Source organism: Cryptotermes secundus, unplaced genomic scaffold (assembly GCF_002891405.2).
Source record: "Cryptotermes secundus unplaced genomic scaffold, Csec_1.0 scaffold417, whole genome shotgun sequence".
Classification (NCBI taxonomy): domain Eukaryota; kingdom Metazoa; phylum Arthropoda; class Insecta; order Blattodea; family Kalotermitidae; genus Cryptotermes; species Cryptotermes secundus.
Window position 1 is genome coordinate 744,737 of NW_019739949.1, and position 23,829 is coordinate 768,565.

The 23,829-nt window shown below is 37.2% G+C and overlaps 2 protein-coding genes across 7 annotated transcripts in view; one reads left to right on the forward strand and one right to left on the reverse strand.

Annotated features, from left to right (window-relative positions):
* The window catches only part of LOC111872108 (phosphoenolpyruvate carboxykinase [GTP]), a 177,024-nt gene extending 167,920 nt beyond the window's left edge, over positions 1-9,104 (forward strand). For all 3 annotated transcript variants that reach the window (XM_023865681.1, XM_023865682.2, XM_023865680.1), the window contains 4 exons: positions 130-328; positions 2,529-2,681; positions 7,165-7,365; positions 8,196-9,104. In XM_023865681.1, coding sequence (XP_023721449.1) covers positions 130-328; positions 2,529-2,681; positions 7,165-7,365; positions 8,196-8,300 — 658 coding nt within the window. In that variant the 3' untranslated portion in view covers positions 8,301-9,104. The remainder of the gene's footprint in view (positions 1-129; positions 329-2,528; positions 2,682-7,164; positions 7,366-8,195) is intronic.
* Positions 9,105-13,960: 4,856 nt separating this feature from the next.
* The window catches only part of LOC111872105, a 214,133-nt gene continuing 204,264 nt past the window's right edge, over positions 13,961-23,829 (reverse strand). For 3 of the 4 annotated variants that reach the window (XM_023865672.2, XM_033754533.1, XM_033754534.1), the window contains one exon: positions 13,961-22,631. In XM_023865672.2, the coding sequence (XP_023721440.1) occupies positions 21,954-22,631 (678 nt within the window). In that variant the 3' untranslated portion in view covers positions 13,961-21,953. The remainder of the gene's footprint in view (positions 22,632-23,829) is intronic. The other variant, XR_004513870.1, reaches the window with a different exon arrangement.

Here is a 23,829-nt window from a genome sequence, read left to right on the forward strand (position 1 = left end):
GAACTATGCATCAGAGCAATTTGATGATTAATTGGCGTAACTATGTCCTTTCCAACTCAAATGAATATCAAACTGCCTCTTATACCAGGTTAAGATCATATGTGCAGCATATCAGTTTCCTTGGTACAGGTTCTGTTCGCCTGCATCACAGTGTCCTATTATTGACCCTTCATGGGAAGACCCAGAAGGAGTGCCCATTGATGCCATTTTGTTTGGAGGACGCCGGCCTGTGGGAGTACCACTGGTTTATGAAGCCTACAATTGGCATCATGGGGTGTTTATTGGAGCTGCTATGAGATCTGAATCTACTGCAGCAGCTGAACACAAGGTACAGGCAACAGAACTCAGTATCAATACAATATGATACTGAGCCAGTTTCAAGCACTTTACATTCCAGAACCTATATCCCCAAGATTTGATTATTATTCACTCCTTGTTCTAGTAAGTGTCCACTCTGCAGTAGCTTCCCAACAAAAATTCAATATCTTATTTTGCTTTTACTCTCTGAGACATGTGCAGCCCATTTTAATCTCCTCAGTTCGATAGATGTGATACAACAAGGATGGATGTATAAATCAGAAATTTCCTTCACACTATTATCTCCCTTTCTCTACTCACTTCTTCTCTCCTGTGTTCATATATTTTTCTTAACATACTTGCAAATTGTAGTATTCTCTCAGAGTAAGAGAACCTGTTCACAGTTACACAAAAGAACTAGTAAAGCCAGCATCTTAATAATTCATCTATTTTTTTATTGGTAGTGGGGTGGGACTAAGTCCCTTGTACTGCAGCCACTTCTGGCCTATTGTAGCAGCCCCAGATGATAGGTGAGGGTGATTGTGGAGCAGTTGGTGGAATGAAGATTGGCAGGGGAAACCGAAGTACTCGGAGAAAACCCACCCCAGCGCCACTTTGTCCACCACAAATCCCACTTGACCAGGCCCAGGATCAAACCCGGGCTGCCGTGTTGGGAAGCCAGCAGCTAACTGCTTGAGCTATGGTGCAGCCTAATAATTCACGTAAATAATACTGTCACGTGTAATGGTGACTAAAGACGGGGTTTGGATTGGTGAGTAAATTTATTGACCACTTACAGGTCATAACTACAAATAAGTATAACAGTGTCACTGATTTTCACACTACAAATCACTCCACGATAATCTTTTTTGTCTATTTCCACTAGTCTTAACTATCCATTTCCCGGCAACAGATTTTAACACAAGAACTAAGTGGTACAGTCATTAAGTTCGTGGAATGTGGTTTTATCACATCATATTACAAGGTATTCACATACACTTACACAGATCCACATCGGCCCTCAAAATAGTCACCGTGGCCGCTACGCAAGTCTGCCAACATTGATATAGCTGCTGAAAACATTGCTGAAACATTGACAGAAAATTCCTTAAACACGGCACTCTGGCCCAAACTTCTTCACCGTACACTTGCTTCATCATGTTAAACGTTTCGCTAGGGGATTTGCCTAGTTTTTGGCAGATCTTGAGGTTTGCCCAGTGTTCAAACTCCGACATCTTCCATTTCCACCATTCGCATTTAACTGCAGTTCACAATAGAGGCCATAGTTCTGCATACACTGTTTGCACACAACAGCTTCTTGCTGTGATGAGAGATGAACTGACAGGGCATCATATCGTGCCTCAAACTATCCACTGTAATGCACTACGACAATGCTTTGCAGCCAGTCCACGAACTTATTGACTATGGTAGTGTATCACACACACTCCAGATATCACTGTACTACAGCACACATACAGTCTTCAAATCACACGTTAAGTCTTCACATGTTGACTTCTTGTACTCTTTTTACTATTTAAGCTTTCCATGATGACGGTCGATGAGTGATGGTGGGTTTTAATGCATACACCATTGTCCGCCCTTCTCCGCTGGGCCTTGCTCGTTTTCTGACAGTTTTCCGCTCCTCCTGTTCATTTCTTTGTTGCCACTTGGTCGCCATTCAGATTTTCCTGGCGATTCATGTTGGTCTCTCGGTTCTTGTTTCTGGCACCGGTCATATTCTACCTTCCTCCTGTAGGGACAGGTACTCTCTAAGTGGCCCGGTTATCCACAGCTCCAACATTCTGATTGCCTTGCATTCCTTTGTCGAGTGGGGGGGGCGATCGGCTCCCCAGAATATGTTGGTGCTAGTTTCGTGGGACCTGGCTGCCACGAGTATGTCCTGTAATTCTAATGCCTGTCTGAGGGCCTTGTTTACCATCTTCTCTCCTAGCAGCAGCTGGATTTTTATGTTGGTAACAGTCTACCAGTTTACTTATCATCACATCCTGGAAGAAAGTAATCTTCATAATTATTATAATGTTGGTGTGTAAACTTAGTACAACTGATTAAAACGTTAATCTAGCAAGTGGAAGACTTAGAAGGTTGTCTGTCATGTTATCTATGTAGCATTAGAGACACTGGGGACATATAATACACTTATACAATAGCGCCTCTAAAGGAGATATGTAGCACATGTCGCAAAGTTAAATATTTGTGTGTTTCTCTGACAGGGCAAGATCATAATGCACGATCCATTTGCAATGAGGCCATTCTTTGGATATAACTTTGGCCACTACCTAGAACATTGGTTAAATATGGAAAACACTTTTGGCCGTAAACTTCCGAAGGTGTTCCACGTAAACTGGTTCCGCAAAGATGCACAGGTTAGTATTTAAATGCCTTGTTATTGCACTGAATTACCTTAAGTTCTAAATTAGAGACTTGTAGTGCATATTTTCACCTTTGATATAGTTACTTTTCTTGTCAGTACACAAAACCAGCATTTAATAGTGAATGAATTGTTATAATATAACCAAATATAAATTTACCTAAGCCTGAAGTGATACATGTCATGTAAGATTTTGCCTTCCTTTGTAATGACCTTTGGGAAGCTGGAAAGTTATTGCATTTGAGCTCCAGTATGTATACCAGTGCTACATTGTCAACTCTAATTTCCTTGCCATGTGTGTGATGCCATAAACTGTTCAGCTGCTTCAGCAATGTTTTTAGCCCTACTGAAGTTGTGGAAGGTGAAAGTTGGTAAGACAAGTTATTGGGTGGGAGGGAGATGCACAAGTAAACACGCTACATGCTAGTAACCATGTGGATGGCCAGGCTACACTGCAGTAAGCAACAGAAACATGAAACTTTTATACATACATTGGATATGTAGGCAAGTATTCAAATACCTTCTTACCGGACCGAATTAATTTATTTCTGTATTAAAGCAGAAATTGGGGCATACAATAGCGTAGTTGGTTGAGGCACTATGCTATAAGCCGGAAGGTCGCAGGTTCAAGTCCCGATGAGATCATTGAATTTTTTTTCAATTGACCTAATCCTTCCAGCTGCACTGGGGTCGACTCAGCCTCTTACAGAAATGAGTACCAGGAATTAATTAAATAATTTTCCTGGGGAGTAAAGCATGGCCGGCTCACAAAGCTGACAACCTCACTGCCATCTTTGAGTTGATTGTCTAGATAATGTAGGACCCCTCAACGTCTCATGACCCTATGGGCCTTCAAGGTCCGTTACAGGGATAGCTTTACTTTTAATAAGATCTAAAAGTCTGTGACGAAGGTAAATTGTTACCATTAATATATTGTTGGACATTATTAATCATCTTGTCTGTTCTTTTAAAAGAAACAGGATGGGTTTCTTTAAGAACAGACAAGATGATGGATAATGTCCAACAACATATTAATTGTAGCTTTACTTTTACTTTTTATTAAAGCAGAAATTATAGAACTGTTGCAGCTGGAGTTGGAGTAGTACTCTTTGCCAAATCCAAAAATCTTATTTTCAAAAGTACAATGTTCCCTCATTGTAGCATTGGTAAATTTACTTGGACATCACCCAATGAAAAGATGCATAACAAAATTGACCGTATTTTGATGTATTACACATGGCATTCAAGTACATTTGATGTCTGATCATTCGGGGGTACAGATTATGATACTGACCACTACCTGGTGGTGAGTAAACAAACAACACACAGAGTTCATACAAAGAGGGTTAAATGGGGATAATCTGAACAATATAAGACATGAAACCAGCAGGCATTTCAGGAACAAAAAGAGGGAATATCTGAAAGAAAAAATTGATGAGCTTGTAATGAACAGTAAAAACAAGATCATTAGAGACCTGTATAGAGGAATAAATGACTGTAACACTTCACGGACCGGTGATTTAAATATTTAAATCACCCTGGGGACCAGCATTTTTAAACATACTACCCTAACTTGTGCACTGTTCACTTTAAAAATTAATATAAAATCTAATTAATTTTTTGAACAAAAATTTTTGGAGAACACTTACCAGTGCTCCTAGAAGTGCTTGAAGGTGTGATATTTCTGGAAACTTTCCCCTTTGTGAAGTGGCATTACACAGAACTTGCAATTGTAGACATACTCCTTTTTTTTTTGAACTGTGCAAACACGGCATTGCCTAGAAGTATTCTTCCCCTTGGAATGTTCACTCTTCACAATTTTCACAAGGGTATTTTTCCGCATATCACTCAAGGGGGGTCCACATGAGGCCTTCATGGGGTGGGAGTTGATGAGCTCTGGTGCTGCCGTCACCATGTGGACTGTAACCCAGGCCTTTGCCACATCCATCAGAAATACTTTGTATTTCAATTTTGAATCAGGGTTTAGATTTTTTTAGATTTTTTGCTGTCCCCGCAAAGTTACTACACGCAATGTTATTACCTGCATTATCGTTGGACCTACTGTCACTTTTACTGTCTGTGGCCACAATTCTTTGTTGTCCCCCGTCGCTGTCACTGTCTGAATGACAATTAATCCATTACTATGCGTCTCACAAGGCAGCTCAGCTAGGTCATCGGAGGATAATTTGTCCTTGATCCATTCTCCCCACTAGCCACTGGCTGATACACACAGCTTGAAGAAGGCAAAGCATTTTCCTTTATAGTCGGTTAAGTAAACAGCGAGTTCAAGTTACTGACTGCTAACTAAACATTCCAGAGCCTTATCACACATCTGCAGGCGGTTGCATGCAATGTAGGTGGCGCCAGAGCGATGTATAGTGTGTTGCACCTTATCGTGTTCTAAAAGCCTGTTAACACACGAACGGTCCACCATATTTAAAAGCGAAAAACCTTTTAAAGGGTGCGCAGTCCACAAAGTGTTAAGAGGGGTTACCAGCCTAGCAGTAACTTAGTGAAGAACGAGAATGGTGATCTGCTTGCAGATTCTCACAACATTTTTAATAGATGGAAGAACCACTTCTCACAGTTACTGAATGTCCATAGGGTCAGTGATATTAGGAAGATAGAAATGCATACAGTTGAGCTGTTAATACCTGATCCTAGCACTTTTCAGGTTGAAATTGCTATTGCAGCATTCAAAAGACATAAATCCTGGCAGAACTGATTCAAGCAGCAGGTGAAATGTTATGCTCTAAGGTCCATAAGCTAATTAATTCTATTTGGCATAAGGAAAAACTGCCTGATCAGTGGAAGGAGTCTACTGTTATATCATTTCACAAGAAGGTTTATAGAACTGACTGTAGTAATTGTTGTGGGATATCACTGCTATCAACTTCATACAAAGTTTTATCCAATATTCTTCTCTCAAGGTTAAATTCATACATAGATGAAATTACTGGGGATCATCAGTGTGGGTTTTGACATGACAGATGAACTGCTGATCAGATCTTTTGCATTCGTCAGATACTACTAGAAGAAAAATGGGAGTAGAATGAGACAGTACATCAGCTCTTCATAGATTTAAAGAAAGTCTATGATTCAGTTAGGAGGGAAGTATTGTACAATATTCTCATAGAGTTTGGGGTACCCATGAAACTAGTTAGGTTCAATAAAATGTGTTTAAACGAACTGTATAGTAAAGTCCATATATGTAAACATTTGCCTGATAATTTTCCTATCCAGAATGGTCTAAAACAAGGAGATGCTATATCACCACTGCTATTCAACTTTGCTTTAGAATATGCCATTAGAAAGGTCCAGGGAAGTCTATGCCGATGATGTGAACCTGCTGGGTGATAAATAGATACCATAAAGAGAAACACAGGCTGTAATTGATGCTCATAAGGAGCTTGGTCTAGAAGTAAACACAGAGAAAACTAAGTATATGTTGCTGTCTCCATAATGCAAGGCAAAATCATGACATAAAGATAGGAAACAGATGTTTTGAAAATGTTGCACAGTTCAGGTACTTGGAACGACTATATGAGGAGCTTCATAACTTGTACTGTTCTTCAAGTATAATTTGAATGATCAAGTCAAGGAGAATGAGATGGGCAGGGCATGTAGCACGAATGGGGAGAAGAGGAATATATATAGAGTGTTTGTGGGAAAGCCCAAAGGAAAGAGACCACTAGGAAGACCAAGACATAGGTGGGTGTACAGTATTAAAATTGACCCTGGGGGGCAGATCCAGAGGTCCAGGTTCGATTCCCGGCTCTACCAGGTTTTTTCTAAGAAGTAGTGGGTCTGGAACGGGGTCCACTCAGCCTCGTGATGATAATTGAGGAGTTATTTCAAGAAAATAGCGACTCCGGTCTAGAAAACCGAAATTAACGGCCGTGGGGATTCATTGCGCCAACCACGTGAGACCCTCTATCTGCAAAAGTTTGCATCGAACTTCGCCGACAAGCGGCGGTCGCTCAGTCAGTATAGTTCGCTTGCGGACTAAAATCACCGGGCTAGCTCTGTCTATTGGACCCAACTGAGAAGGTTTTACCTGAAGACGTGGACAGATTCCAGTTCCCGAAACGTTGTTTTTTAATAGACACTAGACGGTTTTTTAACAGACAAGATGATGGATAATGTCCAGCAACATATTAATTGTAACAATTTACCATCATCACAAACTTTTAGATCTTATAAAATCACAGAGTTTGTTTTTTGTTTGTGATTGTTGATTGTTATTCACTTGTTCTCTTCAATTTCCATTTTAGATGTAATAAGTTCACAATCGAGTTTTAGTGAAAATGACTGGCCCAGCATGTGACATCCCAATACAGGGTCATGGAATAAGTAATAAAAATCAATATTATGAGACGTGTAATACCCCTGGGTTTAAAAAATGTATTAGTGTTCCTTAAATGAGATTTTTAAAGGTGGAGCAGAATTTAAACGACTAACAAGGATTCTTTTTCCAGGGTAAGTTTCTCTGGCCTGGTTTTGGAGAGAACTCCCGTGTGCTTGACTGGATTTTCCGACGAATAGACAATGAGGAAATTGCTCAGCCAACCCCTGTTGGCTACGTACCCAAGACAGATTGTCTGAACCTAGATGGACTCAGTGAGACCATCAACATGACTGAACTGTTCAGCCTGCCCAAAGATTTTTGGCTCCAAGAGGTAACTTCATCAATGTGTCTGTAGTCATAGTTTAATCTTATAATTTAACATCCTTCCATTGCTTTCAAAGCAAATTAGCAGAGTAAAGATATTGTGATATGTCCACGCATTGCCAGGCAATGGCTTGATAGACACCCTGCGATATATGCATGCAACAATAGGATGAATGTTATAGCTTGTTGCTAGGCAGCAGTCAGTCACTGAAGGACTAGCGGGATAGCATTCACGTGACTTGTTTTCAATGTGGTTTGCGCCATGCCCAGTGCTAGGCAACAGAACTACAGTAATAGAAGGTGTTTGCTATGCATGGTCTGTGCCTGAGGTTTATAGGGGACAACAAAGGTCGTTTGTGAGTAGACGCAGCTGAGAATCAAGGACATGAAGGGTTAGTTGCAATAGTGTGGCTGTAAAGAAAAGACTTCATGTGTTATATCTGAAGTGTGTAATTCAGTTGAGACTGTTAAGGTCCCTGTGTTTTTAATTGTGTTACCAGGAGACAATGAGAGAGAGAGAGTGTGTGTGTGTGCATGCGCGTGTGCATAACAATGAATTATAAAGTGTAGGAATAGTGATGGCGCTATAATTAATAATAATTATTTGTGGTGTTTATCAGGTGTAAAGTAACGCGTTCATCCAATCCAGAACCTGAGTTATTAGTCACTAATACATATGACAATATCTTTATAACTGGTCCAGACATATATATTATGGAGGAGGTTGGCTTTGCTCCACTTTTGTAGTCTGAAAGATAAAAGTTTTCACAGGTAACTGAGGAAATATTTGATATACATTTCAAAATTCTGTTAAGCCATTATTTTCTTTTACAACAGGTGACTGACATTGAGCAATACTTCTCAGAGCAAGTGGGAGCAGACCTGCCAGTGGCAATTGCAGAAGAGCTCTCTGCCTTGCGCCAACGGCTGCTCAACATGTAGCCTGTTCTTGTTTCCAGACTGTAATGTACTCTATATGTCAACAACCTACAAAGATTCAGGATAACACTGTCCAATGCTACAAGTCAAGGTATATAATTATGATCAGCAGTAGAAAGCACTGGTATGAAGTTATCTAGGTTTTACCATAAATTATGAAATCTGACAAAATCCACACAATCAAGGAGATATCATCCACCCACCTACTCCTGACTACCTCCTGGTTGAAACAGGCAGCAAATTGCTGGCTTCCGCTAAGCTTCAATTATCTTACAAAATGTAAGATAAAATTAAGGATGTCTCTATCAGTTATATTTTTCAGGGTGGCAAAATGAGGTATGAATTGTCTCTAAGCAAGAAAACATGGTTACAATTATGATTGTGTGGAAGAAAGAAAAAATCATAGGTAAATGGTATAAGGAGACAGATGAAGGCAATATTAGGATCGGTATGTGCCATTTTCTGTAATATGTCCTATTTCATTCAGCCTTCTAAGACTGTAATTACATTAAAATTGTTTAAAAGCATTAAAGTTATTTATTTTTTCAGCTTTTGTAACTCTAAGTATTGTCACATTTTATTGCTAGTGAAAGATAAAGTTTTATTTATATTGAACTCTTGAATTTGTCATTTGTGTGTGTGTGTTCATGCTTGTGTGTACATGTATGTGTCTTTTTAGTTACATGAGACCCAAATCCTGATTGGTCATAAGAAGAGTTTACCAGAACAAACATTGTGTGCACAATATATTTGTATATAGTCTTAAACAAATATGTTTAATAAAATAAATTTGTGATAATGGTAAAACACTGTTGATCTTTCCCATCATGATGATGGTACAGAATGTTCTTATTATGCAGCTCATCAGGAAATTCCACACTTTTCCAATTGAGGGATAGTGTGGCTATGGCATTAAGGAGGCAATGGGGAAAGCAAATTAACCTAACCGATAAGTAAAAGGGAAAGAAGGAAAATTATGCAATATGGAGCTTCACAATTTGTTCTCTGGTGATCGTGAGGTAGGGCGCTGGACTCTCATTCGGAGAATGTGAGTAATCCTTTTTTTTTTCCATCAATATCTAATGAATGGAAAACATCTAATATTCCTTGAAAATTACTGTGAGTTTTATTGCACCTCTTATATGTTTTGTACTCCTTTCACTGCCCAAGCAATTACTTCTTTCTCCAAATAGAATTAATGAGTTGATGGATCTATCACTGTAATGTTTCACCTCCTGATGAATCAGTTCTGCCAGAAGTTGATTACTATCTGAAGATTTAATTTGTTTTACGGAATTGCTGGGGGCATGCCGTAGCATAGTGGTTGAGGGGCTATGCTACAAGCCGGAAGGTCACGGGTTCAGGTCCCGATGAGGTCATTGGATTTTTTTCAGTTGACCCAATCCTTCCAGCCACACTAGGCCCTGGGGTTTACTCAGCCTCTAACAGAAATGAGTACCAGGAATTAATTAAATAATTTTCCTGGGGAGTAAAGTGCAGCCCGCGCGTAAGGTTGACAACTTTACCGCCATCTTTGAGCCGAATGTCTAGATAATGTGGGATCCTCAATGTGTCCCAACCCTATGGGCCTTCACGGCCTGGTACAGGGATAGCTTTACTTTTTTATTTACAGAATTGCTGGTGAACTGATTACAGTGCTAGTACTTAGAAAATTTGACTTTGTAGAAGCACTGTTCCATGTAGGAGTGATATCATGGTACAAGACCATAATCTTAGTATTAACTGCTATGAGCTGCTCAAGCCTTGCAGTTTTACATAAAGAGTACAGCCTCTTGCGTGGATGCTTTCTATTGCTTCCGATTATGATCTGTTCGACCACTCTGACATCTGCAAATCTAAGCAAAGGCGTAGAATCCATTTCTGGTCTGGAGGTATTAATAGAGCAGATTATGTTACACCCATTGACATGGTTGCCATGAGATTGATGTTTCTCCTAATTTTCTCTGGGCAGCCTTTGTCACTTACTTTCTTTTTTAGTTCCTCCTGGCCAGAGCTTGTATCCTTTCTAATTCCTTCATGGCCTTTGTCTTGGGTATTATTTGTATCCTTTTTAGGTTCTTCTTGGTCATTGCTTATTTAACTGCTCCAAAACCACCTACAGTGCGGGATCTATCTGCCATCTGACTTCTAACAGCAGTTGTAATGTGTACCTTGTTCTGGAGCAATTATTTGTAGTTTGTCACAATCTTGACATCAATTTCTTTTAATTTACTTATAGTACACTCACACATTGTTGCACTAGTTCATTCTTATGTTCACTAGCTTGCATCTGACAGTAGGGAACTAGCTTTTCACATCACATACTGTCTCACTTGCTTTCACTACACGAGAAGGCTGCGCTTTGCTGTAACTGCCTCTGTTTATCTCACAACTACCATTTTATACAAGCTACATTTCTAGAATATTTCACAACAAGGCACACTGACTAGCCACCCACCTTGGGCCATGGTCCACTCGACAGTACTTACAATTAAGAGTTATCATCTGGATTGTAACACCATTCAGCGATTTTCTTTTTTTGGAATGCATCACCTCCATCTGCAGGGTAAAAGAGTAAGCCGCACATGTGCTTGCAGTCTGTTTCTTGCTTTGCTTAATCTAAGTCCTAAAGATGGAGGCAATGTGTTCCTCAGAAACGTTGGACTTCGGAATAACGTGGCACCATTACTCTTCATGGTCTCTAGTGTGATAACTTCAGATCCAACAAATTTACAATTGTTATTTAGTCAAATCAGAGTTGGTGCTGAAATCTTTGAGGTGCATCGTTACTCCAAGTACTCCACTTCTGGGACAACAGCCTATGGAGTCATTATGAGCCACGATATTCCAGGTAATTCGTATTTTCATATGGAGCTTGTGTTTCATATGGCTTAATACTAACCAAGTAATGCAGTTTATGCTATTTCAATACCAACACGTGAATTAAAATACGATCATGATTGTCTTAGAAACTGAAATGGTTGCAAACTCCCTTTCTTTGTTACTAAACACCACACACAGAAACAACTGTGATATAGTGCACAGCGTTCACTCGTGAACTTTACTGAGAACTGGTTTTCATGGAAGTACCATATGTTGTCCTACATGCATTAAAATACAGTAGAACTTGGTTATAACGTCATCAAAGGGACCTAAAAATAGTGTCGTTATAAACGAGTGTCGTTGTAACCGAAATGGGCATTTCCACAGTAGCCTTATGTTAGTCAGGTAAAAATCTACCAAAAACCGAGTTAAAAATGTTGCATTTTTTAGTGAAATACGTAGTTAAGTACAGACTAACGTAACATTAACGTGGAATTGCCCAAATGTGTAATATCAAAGACATATTACAGCGCTTTTCACTGACAATACACACCGCACTAATACTGTATATTAAAGGTAGGCCTACTCACCAAATTACAGTAGATTACATCAATTGTTGTGCCTTACTGTACCTAGATACGAGTACAGTAATCAGTTATCTTCATCTGTTTCCTGTTACTTGCCCAATACACACTTTCTAAATTACGTTCAATGTCCATATCAGAGAAATTCAGGAATGAAAATGACGTTACATACGAGGTTGATGCATTTGTGCATGTCGTACTAAGCAAGGTATAAAAACAGTTGCTTTATGAGGAATTAGTTCGTACCATTGAATATTTGACGCAATAGACAAGGTGTCGCAGAAACCGATGTTGCTATAACCAAGTTTTACTGTATGTATTTTTTTTAAATACAGCTATTATGTGAAACATTTTCAGATTTGATTTGTATATACTGATGTATGTTGTCCCTCTGCATCATATTGTACGACATATGAGGAGTAAAGTTTTGTGCGCTACAGAGATGACAGTGCTTAGCCTCTTGTTCTGGATGCTTTACTTGGGGTCAGAGTTGCTGGTACCAATACAGTAGATGGCTGAACAGACCCCAAAGCCAGTCTGGACATAATGTTGGCAAAGAGGAAAAATACCTTCCCTTATCACAAATAACATACTGGTCCTCCACCCCAAATTTATCCTACTTCATATGTAATGAAATATAAGATGAAACTAATTTATGCCCTTACATCAAGTAACTGGTGTGATACACCAATTTGAACTAAATGAAATTTTCTCGCAAATTTTTTTATACAGACACCATATTAAATTTGATACATTATTAAATACTTCTGTAGATGAAATACTCACAAGAAGAGACACATATATTCTTTTGTTATAAAGAGTTATTCATTTTATGCACTGCATGTAGAACAGCTGAAACATACATCGCAGAAACAGCAGCAGCAACAATAACAAGTGACTGTCTAGTAGAAGAAAGCGAGGGTTCAACATTGCCAATAGAAAAGCTTACTATTGACATGAACCTGAGATGGTTCTATCCACCTCCCATCCTCACAATCTCAGTGTTTTTCTCCCATCTCCTCTGTTTTGTGTGCCCACAATGGTTATAATGTGTAAGAATGGATCACGGGAAGGGTTACTGTGAAAACTATAACACAAGATGAGAACTATCAAATTTGCCCACTGGGTTCTCAACAGGTATTTATGCAATAAAAAACCTATGATCATTGTGAGATTTTTTATTGGTGTGTCAAAGGAGAGTGCTGATAAGAAACTTGAAAAGAGTCAACTTTGAAATATAACATTTTATATACAACAGAAACATTTTAAATTACCTTAAATACTCCAAATATCATTTCATATAAGAAACTAAATTTATATAATATAAATATTTACACAACCACACGCGCGCGCACACAAAAAAATACACCTCATCTCCTGATGCTTGTGTTTTTAAGTACACAATTTATATGCATTTAAAAGCTACTGAGGTATCTCAAACTAACAATAACAAAAGGAAATGCAAACTGTTATGAACAGGATACACAATTAAGTACATACAGAACACACAGTTCTGTAATACTTACCGTATTTAGAAACACTAAAAAAAAAAAATTATCAATCCCTTCTATAAGAAATTATAACAAAACACTGTGGAATTATGTGAAAAAAATTCTATGATTTGACATGCTACAGTAAGTATCTGCAGAAGAAAAGCATACTATATAAAGATCACTGAAAAATATCAATAGTCCACATTTAAACAATACTACCAATTTACTTTGGAATGCTGCTGGATACAGTAACTCAGTAAATAATTAAAAGAAATCACAGCTTTATGTTTTAATGTAATGAAAATTCTGAAGTTCTATAAATGGCAATATTAAGGATGCACCATACTGTCATGTTTAGAACAGTCTGGTTCAAATGGATGGATGTTTTATACTCTAGACAAACTATTTAAGCTTTCTTAACAATCATATTTAAAGAAAAGAATCACTGAACTATGTGTAGCTGTAACAATAAATTCATTGTCATGTGTGTATATTCGGTTTCTTAACATTCTCCCCGCATCTGCAAAGTCATCAAACATTTATACTGGCACCTCTTAATTTCTTTAAATTTCACCTGTTAAAGACATTAAGGATTCACCACACTGTTCAAGGAATCTTCTTTTTATATCTTTCCACCTTCATACAAATTCACTGAGTGTTCAAACTTCTTAATATGGACACAAGATGGGAAAATGTGATCATCATCATCAGCTTCATGGATTAAGTCTTGGTACTGATGGTTCTGGCTCCACATGCAGAATACTTTAATCTTTAATATAATCTGAAACTTTGAAACATACATGTGGACACTGAAATATTATTATAATATTGATTACATTAGAAATTTCCATCTTTCTGTGCTTTTCATCGATCTCTTTTTATCTGCTGGATTGTAAAAAAATACAAATTAATGCAGGAGAATGTAAGATTTGTATTCTAATGGTGGTGACTAGGAAGACTACTGTTTCTGGGATATGATGTTATGTAGTCTGATAAACACTTTCCAGCGTTTAGAAGGAACATTGGTAACTATCTAACAAATTACATCACATAATATGCCAAAAGTCAATAATCTTCAAATCCATGCCGTATTTTTGACTTGTATCAATTTTATCTGAAATTAAATTTCAGAAATTTTTTATATGTACATCAAGAACTTAATTGTCAAATGAAGGAACTGATGTAATGCAGTGCAATTACAAACAACAGTGAATGTGACAGCAAAGTAATTTTTGACACACAAAGGAAATGAGACTGGAGCTGACTTTATGATCCTCTCATCAGATTGAACATGAGATCTATATTCTGCCATATATAATAAGCACTCCAAAATTTCATTGCTTGCCAGCAGCTTTTATTTATGATAATTTCGTTTCTATTATTCTTATATTTACATACATGCATGCACATGTGCACACACACACACACATATATGTGCACATGCCCAGATACTAGCCTGTACTGAGAATGCAGAAAAAATTCACATGGATTGAAGCACTCCACATGTCCATGAGGCCATTATGCTTCCCCTTCAGCATGCCTAGTACTTTCGTCTCCAGTTATCTAGCCATTCTGTTCACAAGAATGTTAACAGTAATGACCTTCACTTTCAACAAGTAATCTGGGTTGGTTCACATATGCCAGATGGGGCCAGAGATTAATGCAACAGTAGAAAGTTACAAGCCTCAAGTGTAGTAATCTCTCCCATGTATGGGATTTATTTCTGTGGCCTCAGTACAATTAACTTGAATTCTAAAAGTACATAAGAACATGTTATGGTGCATCCTAAGCAAAGAGAACTTTGTAAACAGAAATAAAAACATTAAGCATGGAATGTGGACACAGATCTACAATGAAAGAAATTCTTGTTTAAAACTGGAATGTGTATTATACAGATCACATGTTGTGTGTTCACATCACCATAGTGAATGCACTAACAGTATTATTAAAAAATAATATTCCTTATTACTTAGAAAATCACACTTTTCTCCCATTTGCCTAAGTATTATAAAATATTGTGAATTTCTCACTTACAAAGTTCAAACAGGCAATGACTATTATACAATGTAATGTGTGTACTTGACTATTTACAATATTTCTGTCTCACTCACATACATAAATAATCACAAGATACAAGACAGTATATGATTTAGATCCCAAAATGATTGCTCAAACGCATATCTACCAAACAAACATTTTATTAAGAAACACTATTTATTGAATGCAATATTGCCAGCATGTTCACACAGAACACTATATGATATGGATTTCCCTATGTTCCATCAAAATTAAACACAGCACTGGTAACTTAAGAATGACACAAATCCTACTGAACATATAAACTTCACTGTCTCAAAACGCGATAAATTAGTACTTTGGTTTCATCTTTAAAATAAACTGTTGTCCTGAGTATTTCAAAAGCTAATAGAATACTGTGGATTCAATTTCTTAATGCCCTGTATGTAATTCCTCCTTTGTGACAAGTTACAGTAACCCTATCAGGGCCAATTCCAAATATACTTCAAGCTGTCTGTCATGTCCACTCGGCCAACCCAAAAAATATTCTTCTCCAGTTTGGACTTTTTTTCTTTATATCAATACTGAATACCTTCATATTATGTTCCTTGAATGTCTGAATTTTCGTACCTGTTGAAAGGATGCAATGTGAATAATACTGAATACTGAATACCTTCATATTATGTTCCTTGAATGTCTGAATTTTCGTACCTGTTGAAAGGATTCAATGTGAATAAGCAGTATGGTGGAGAGACCAAAGAGAAAAATATGAAACACTAAATATTGAGTTCAGTTATGAAGAAGGATGAGGATAAGCAGACAATAACAACAATAATAATATAAGAAACTGATCTGCAGGGTGTGTGAATGCTCCAGAAATATGGAATTGTGGGGATTAATTACAAATGGCCATAAAATTTCGAGAGACAGCAATTGTTGATGTACAATACACAATTCACGCATATTCAACTTCAGTCTCCATGGTAGTTTCATCTATAGATGTTATTTAATCCCTCATCATTAATGCCATTAACTGCTCAATTTGGATGTCCTTTGCATGAATACTTTGTGCATTACAGGAATCCACTGACTTACATAATTCTGACTTGTATATCAACCTAGGAATCAAAGGAATCTCATAAGAATTTTTTATTTAAGTTCTTAAGAAAAGAATTAAAAAATAATGCAATTATTTATTACAAACGAAAACTTGAGTAATAAATATCTAAAGTGTGTGTAATTAAATTTTATTGAATTACGTGTTTTTCAATAAAAGAGAGAAAGATGGAAATCTGTACTTTCTATTTCATTAATAACGGATCAGAAACTGAAATATTTCACCGTCTATTGAGGAATGTAATTTCCTGTTCCACTGCCAATTGCTTCACATGGCACAATGGTGGGATTCTGTATTCTAGAGACTTTACAGCTGAGTGTAACTAAGGCAACATATATCATAAGTGTGATTTCCTCTACTAGTATTTCTACATAATTGATGCATGTAATTGAAATGAAGGGGGAAATGAAGGAGATTTTGTACTACTACTTCTGTCAGATTATTTTTGTGCTGTCTTCATGGAACTATTTTTCAACTATGTAGCATTTTGGGTTTGCAGTGGTAACTGTGAAGAGTATTGTTATATTCTAAGATGTGATGGCACATGCTCTTATAAAAGTCCAGTTGTTTTCTAGTGTCTCCATCTTCAAGGTCAAAGATGTGCTAAGTGAGAAGTTAGCAAGAAGCAACAACTTGCATATATTTAAGATGGAGGCAGTACTTTCCCCTGAAACATGGAGAGCTTCTGCCAGACTGTACATCATCACTTCCAAAAAGATAGTACTCTTCATATTATAGAACTGTCTTACATAGACTGTAAAGTTCTCACATGCCTACTCTGAAATTGTCTATTCATTTCAAACAAGTATGAAATTCTGCTACCATGTACTGAATCTGAGGCTGTGTCAAGAATATGCAGTTACTACTTGAGATGAAGACCATGGAGTCTAGTAGCTACAGATCTGATGTCATAGCAACAAAAGTTTAAGTTCTGAAGTTCCCACTGCATTGACTAAAGATGAGCTGTGATTCTATGTACTCTGGTAGAGAGGTACCAATATTTCAGAGGAACCTGCTGTCTCCAGCTTCAGGATTGAAAAGATGCCACTGATTTATGTCTTAATACACTGAATCGATGACTCCTGAAGATCTACAAATACAGAATGCTGTCACGTTTACAGTAATCTGATTTTAATTGATGAATTTCTTTATATTTATATATATGGGTGATTATGCAATATTTGATACTCTAATTATTAATAACAATAAATAACAGTTGCAGTGATGTTAATGGCCGATTTTGAATGGAAAAACGTTTAAAATTAAGGGGAAGGCGGGAGAGAGAAGATTTCACTTTCAGATTTTGGCCACAATCCGCAACCAGGGATACAACTGAGTGTATCATACAGCCAATTATGAAGGTAACGTATACTAAATAATATTGTGCAGATGTTACAGGACTTGCCCACAAAATATAAAGAAGTTATTGTCATCATAGGGCAAGCATGCATTTTCTATGAAATTAAGTCCCCACTGCCTCGGCCCTCAGGCCAAATATGTTATTTTAACCTTTTAAATAACAGTGATGAGAACTTATATATTCAGAAACTCCGTCCACAGAGGGTACATATGTGTTTTGTATGGTTCTCGGAATAAACAGCAATGATTTCACTCAACAGCCTTAACCAAATGATCTTTGTGATGAGACACACTGTGCTTCTGTATGGTAGAAAACTCATTTTTTTTTAAATATTATTTAGATGCATTTCAAGCTCCAAAATTTTAAAAGCCCTGGCACTATCTGTTATGATAGCAAACATCAAACAGACCTCATTATATTCGCATATATTTTTGATGTAGTCAAATCCATTCAATTATGAGCATTTTAAAGAAATCACTTCTAATTCTCTTAACCCTTTCATTGTTATTGAATAAAAGTATCTTAGTTGGCTGTGCATTAGTCAATATTCATATGACAGTTTGAATTTAGACATATCAAATATTGAAAAATGAAGTGACTGCTACCATCGTACACCTCGGTGTTGAAATACTGCATTGCTAACATAAGTCACCAGCATAAATAACCACAATAGACACACTCAGTATCAATAAATAACATTAATAAACACAATTACTCAGTCCTTCCTTCACTCTCTATTAAAAGCAGTCAGAATTCCGATTACCTAAAATATATACATACATATTAAAAGAAACATAGTTCCATGTATTGATAATGGGCCCAAGATTAATGCAACCTCAAGTAGTGAGGCATGCAACTAACAGATGGCATTAGTTATAATGAACAACTTCCGTGCTTCACCCCCGAGTCTCTGCATAACATAAAATAGAGGTTTTTTTGGCGTTCCAACAACAGAAATTAATTTTGACATCGCAGTGCAAATCTCAGAATGTGCGTGAAATGGAGAGATGGTGGAGGAATGGATCAGCAACTGACACAATTACCGATTTCAAGAATATATTACATTCTCAACTTATAAACAAATGGTGTTATAACACTCTGTGCAGTCACACCAAAGGTACCTAATGCAGTGTAATCATTAGGCTGACATTCAGGGCAAATGTACACCAAAATTTATATGGATAGATTCTAACTGAAAGTGAATCTGATCACAGAATTGAGTCCTGTGAAGGCTTTCTAAAAATGTTTACCAGGATGGACACTTCATAGACACACTACTGCCCTGGTAGTACACTGCACCATCAAATCAGTTGTGTCTATGAAGTGTCCATCCTGGTAAACATTTTTATAAAGCCTTCACAAGACTCAAATCTGTAATCAGATTGCAGTCTGGTGTAATGCACTAGGCAGGGGTATTATGAGACAACTTCTCTTTGACATGAGAGCTACTGGTACCAAGTACCTCAACATGCTAGTTATCAACTGTGCCTGTCATTTTTTAGATACAAGAAAATGATTCACATTGATATTGCAGTGTTAATTTCCCAGATTTGTGGAGAGCACAAAGAGGAACTACTGTAAACACTTGCATTTGGATTGCCTGCAGTATGAACTGTATTCCAAAATGTCAGGTGTGTTCCATGAACCTGGGTAATCATGCGTACCAACCTCATCAGAAGCTGTTTTTAGGAGCGAAATAAGACAGACAGGTGGTAAAAGGATTCTTTTCAAAGGGAGACAGCAAGAAAATTTGCTTACAATATTTTTAACACTTTCCATGCTACACACATAAAACATAGCTTAATACTGACCCATGAATTTATATGGAGTTCAAGACCAGTTGCAATTAAGAATCCATGGTTTGTCAATAGCAGAAATCGAGCATTATCATGCTAATATTCATTCATACTTAATATCTCTTGAAATAAGAACAGCTTGGAAAGTGTTAATATTTTAAATTTATATTTGGCATATATTTTCTAATAATTTGAGGGGTTATGAGCAGATGTTTGGCTTGCAGCTGACATCCCCACCCTCCATGGAGACATGTCTCCCTGGTAACGCTGCCTCAAATTGGTCTACTGTATCATCTCTGGATTAGAGATAATATTTATTGCTGGTTGAATGGTAACTGCCGGGGTAGCCAAACACTTACAGAAAATTTGCTCCAGCATTAAATTTTCCATCACAAATCTCACATGGTGTATCCAGGGATTGAACTCAGGCCTCTGCAGTGAGAAACCTATGGCTGAGTGTCTGAACCATGACACAGCAAGTTTGTCGCTCAATCTTTCATAGTCCTCAACCATGCTCAGGCATTAATGACAGCCACCTGTGATATTTAACAGTCTTTCACATACAACTGCTTCTGCACACACCAGAAACCATCCTTCTGTGAATTATGTAACTAACATGTATTTTTTTATTAAAATGTGCATACACATTACTGAGATGTTGGATTTATGATGACTATGAAGAGTATAACATTCTGGGCCATGATACTGCATAGTTGGGTTGAACTTCACTAACATTTTAGAGGACTGTACCACCTCCATCTTCAGGGTGGAAGAGTAATCCATGGACAACCAGCAAAGAAAGTTGTTTGGTACTTACTTGACTTACTCTTTGACCCTGAAAAGGCACCACTACTTTTCCCTGAAATGTCAGTGAACTTCTACTGGGGCATACTACATTATATCCCAAGAGAGAGGACTCTTTATCCTACTGGAACACTGTACGTTCCAACAGGGCTGTTACTTTCCCATCAAAAGAAAGCATATGTTTCTGCTGAATTACACTATTGAATTTTATGTGCTCATATTTTAAACTTTTCTATCTTACGTGAATCGGAGACAAATACTTTTGAAGGTATTCAGTACTAATTTTGAAGAAACATGCTTTTCTGAAAAGAACACGAGTCTATATAGATTTTATGTCACCATATTTAAGGTCCACAAGAATATATTGTAATTGAAATATAAGGCAAATTAGAGACATAACAGTCACTTCTTGATTTAAGATTAAGTTTCAATAGAAATAGACTCCTAAAACGCTCTTTGCTAAGACTTATGCAGTTGAATCAGTATGGTATGGTCAGTGTGATACAATTTGAAGCTATACAGCCTTTATAAGTAATGTGATAATGTGCAAAAATATGAGACCAACAGTCACAGATGTGGTTCTCAAACTTCACAATTACACATATCTTTTCGTTGTAAAATCAGGATATACAAACTTCTGTATGAAACCATATTTCTATTGTTCAGGCATGTCTTTCTTAGGTGTCCATTTCACCACTTTACTCAGCACAATTTTAAAATGTTTCTCAAAGAATAAGAATACAATAATCTTGTTATTACACATTTATTGAAATAAATCCCCTCAATTTTGCTCACTCTGCATGAGTTTGGGAACCACTGTACTGGATGTACTGTGCTCCTTATCATGTCCTTGCAGCATACAGGGTATTCAAAACATCAAGTAAAAAGATCCAAAGACAAAAGAAACATTTAATATTGCCATGAAAAAAAAAACATTCGGACATATTTTTACATACAAATTGGAAAACTGATGACTCTTTGATCAGCCCATATGCTGAAACCAGTCTTTGTAAAATAAAGCAAGTTCCATTATCTGCAAATAATAGACAAAACACACTAAACTTCAAGAATTACATATAAATAAGTATTCAGCTCAAAACCCAACAATTTAAAAATACTGAAAAAAATAAATTACAATCACTAAAAATAATCTTTGATCTTTAGTACAATGGCATTATAGCTATGGAATGCAATATAAGTAGCAACACAACCATTAACTGTGCAAAACAAAATAAAATGCATTCACTGTGCACTTCACCCTCTCTTTCCTTCCTATAAATAGTATTTCCAAGCATACAATTTTTCATAACTCCAGAACGTAGCTATTCAATATCAAAAGTTTCATATAATCATATAAAGATGATCTTCCTTGCATTTTGTCTTTCTGATAAGGCCATTAATAATCAAGGCCACCATGTTTTGAGGCAACATACTTAAGGCCTCAATGAATCCAAGTCTGGGATCCAAGCAGCATCAGTAACTGATGTATTGAAGTCACTGGAGACTTTGCATATATACAGAGACTAAACCAAACAACACTTCTGATGTGATTCTAACAAAGGCTCATTTTTGACTAGGGTGCATATGCCTCATAAAAACAAATAAACGAAAGACATCAATGAAAACAAACCAAAACCCTTTTGTTTCAATAAATTACAGCCTTTCATTCTTGATTTGCTCCATTCTGGACTCCAAGCAGTCTGGCAGCTTCATCAGCAGCTAATTTTGATTGAAGAACCTTATCAATTATTGATCCCTGAATTCCAAGCAGGTTTCCAATCAGGTCTGTATTATCATCATCTGTCTCATCCCTCCTGTCTCCAGATCCTGATGTACAGAGTGAAAACTTTGAGCTTAGAATCTTTGCTGCAGCAGAAGCTGTAAAAGTTTCAGAATCATTATCCCAATGGTTAATGCCCTTAGCTGCAGAAGCGGTGGTTATGTTGTTGTTATTGTGGTTTTTCATCTTAAGGGGCTTCCCATCAATAGATCCTGATAAGGAAGTGCCGACTTCTTCATCTCCACTAACGCCAGTCACATCTTCTCCTCCTGAATGGTGCTTCTTGGTATGATGATGCAGCATGTTGTGGAGTGTGCCACCACTGCTAGGATGGTCTTCATCTCCACTGACCACAGAGACATCTTCCGTGGAAGTTGTTGAAGAGCTGTAGAGGGTGCTGGTGGCACTGTGCTTCTTTCGATGTCGTAACATGCTGTGTTTGAGCGTGAAGCGGCGCCGACATATATCACATGAGAACGGACGTTCTCCTGTGTGGGTTCGCATGTGACGCCGCAAGTCTTCAGCAGACCAGAAGCGCCGCATGCAGAATGCACACATCACCTGGTTTCAGTAAAAACAAATTTGTCAGAATGAGAAAATGCACATGAACAACATCAGAAGGTAAAACTTCGTGACAGTATACTGTACACATAATTTAGTTTCTGCAGGATAATTTCTGGATATTCATAGTTCTAAGTCAGTCCTTGCCAGACATTCTACAAATCCTATCCCATCCTTTTAGTTTCAACCACATTCCTACCAGCTACAAATTAATTTGCACAAAAATGAATATGAAATGTTTCTCTTGCTGGGATATTCCATATGAGACCAACTGACACACTACTCAGTAATAATGGATCAATTTTATGAACCTTTCTATAGCAACATGAATAAGTGAGACAGATTCCTACATATTGTAGCATGTAGACCCATTACTTGGTAACAACCTCAAAATAAAAATGAAACAATATTCAATACTAGGCAACAAATTCTTAATAAGCAAGTATATGCAGCTGTTACTGGCTAATACCTTCACAAACAAGTGCGTTTCCATGGAAATGCTTGGAGTACAACAATGAACAATGTTTTCTATGCCATCCATACTGAGATGTTATAATTGACACAAGTCAGTGGTCAGTTGTAAGGGAGTCTGTGGAGAGAAGACCTGGGCAATGCAGATGAAGAATCTCCATTGTTAAGACCTGATACTGGGAAACAAGTAGTGAAAGCAGACTGAAAAGACTTAGCATGTGCTCTAGTGATATGTAAAGTGTGGAAATGAGCGCTGGAGCTATAATTAGGTGTAGTCACAATTTGTATGCTAAAGCAGTCAATAAATCCAATCTCCAATCCAAAACCTCATCAAAGTCGCTCAGACATGTGACAATATTCTTTATTCTAACAGTTCCCAGAAAAAAGGAAAGAATTTCACAAATGGACAAAAATTATGACATGACTGCAAAGTACAAGATAATCATACATGTGGAAATTTGAATAAGGTGTTTTCAGAATTTCACAATCCTTCTAAACATCTAGCGACAGATGAATATGCTGTTCCCTTCAAAGGAAGCATAGTTTTCAAACAGTATAATTCAAAATGGCACAAACTTTTCAGCATAAAGAAATACAAATTATATGACTCCACTGGTTACACATAATATGAGAGAGTACCTAGGGAAGAACAAACAACATAAGGTACAACATTTGATACCTACACATACTACAGTGACAGAACTTAACTAGGAAATTAGGAAGACAA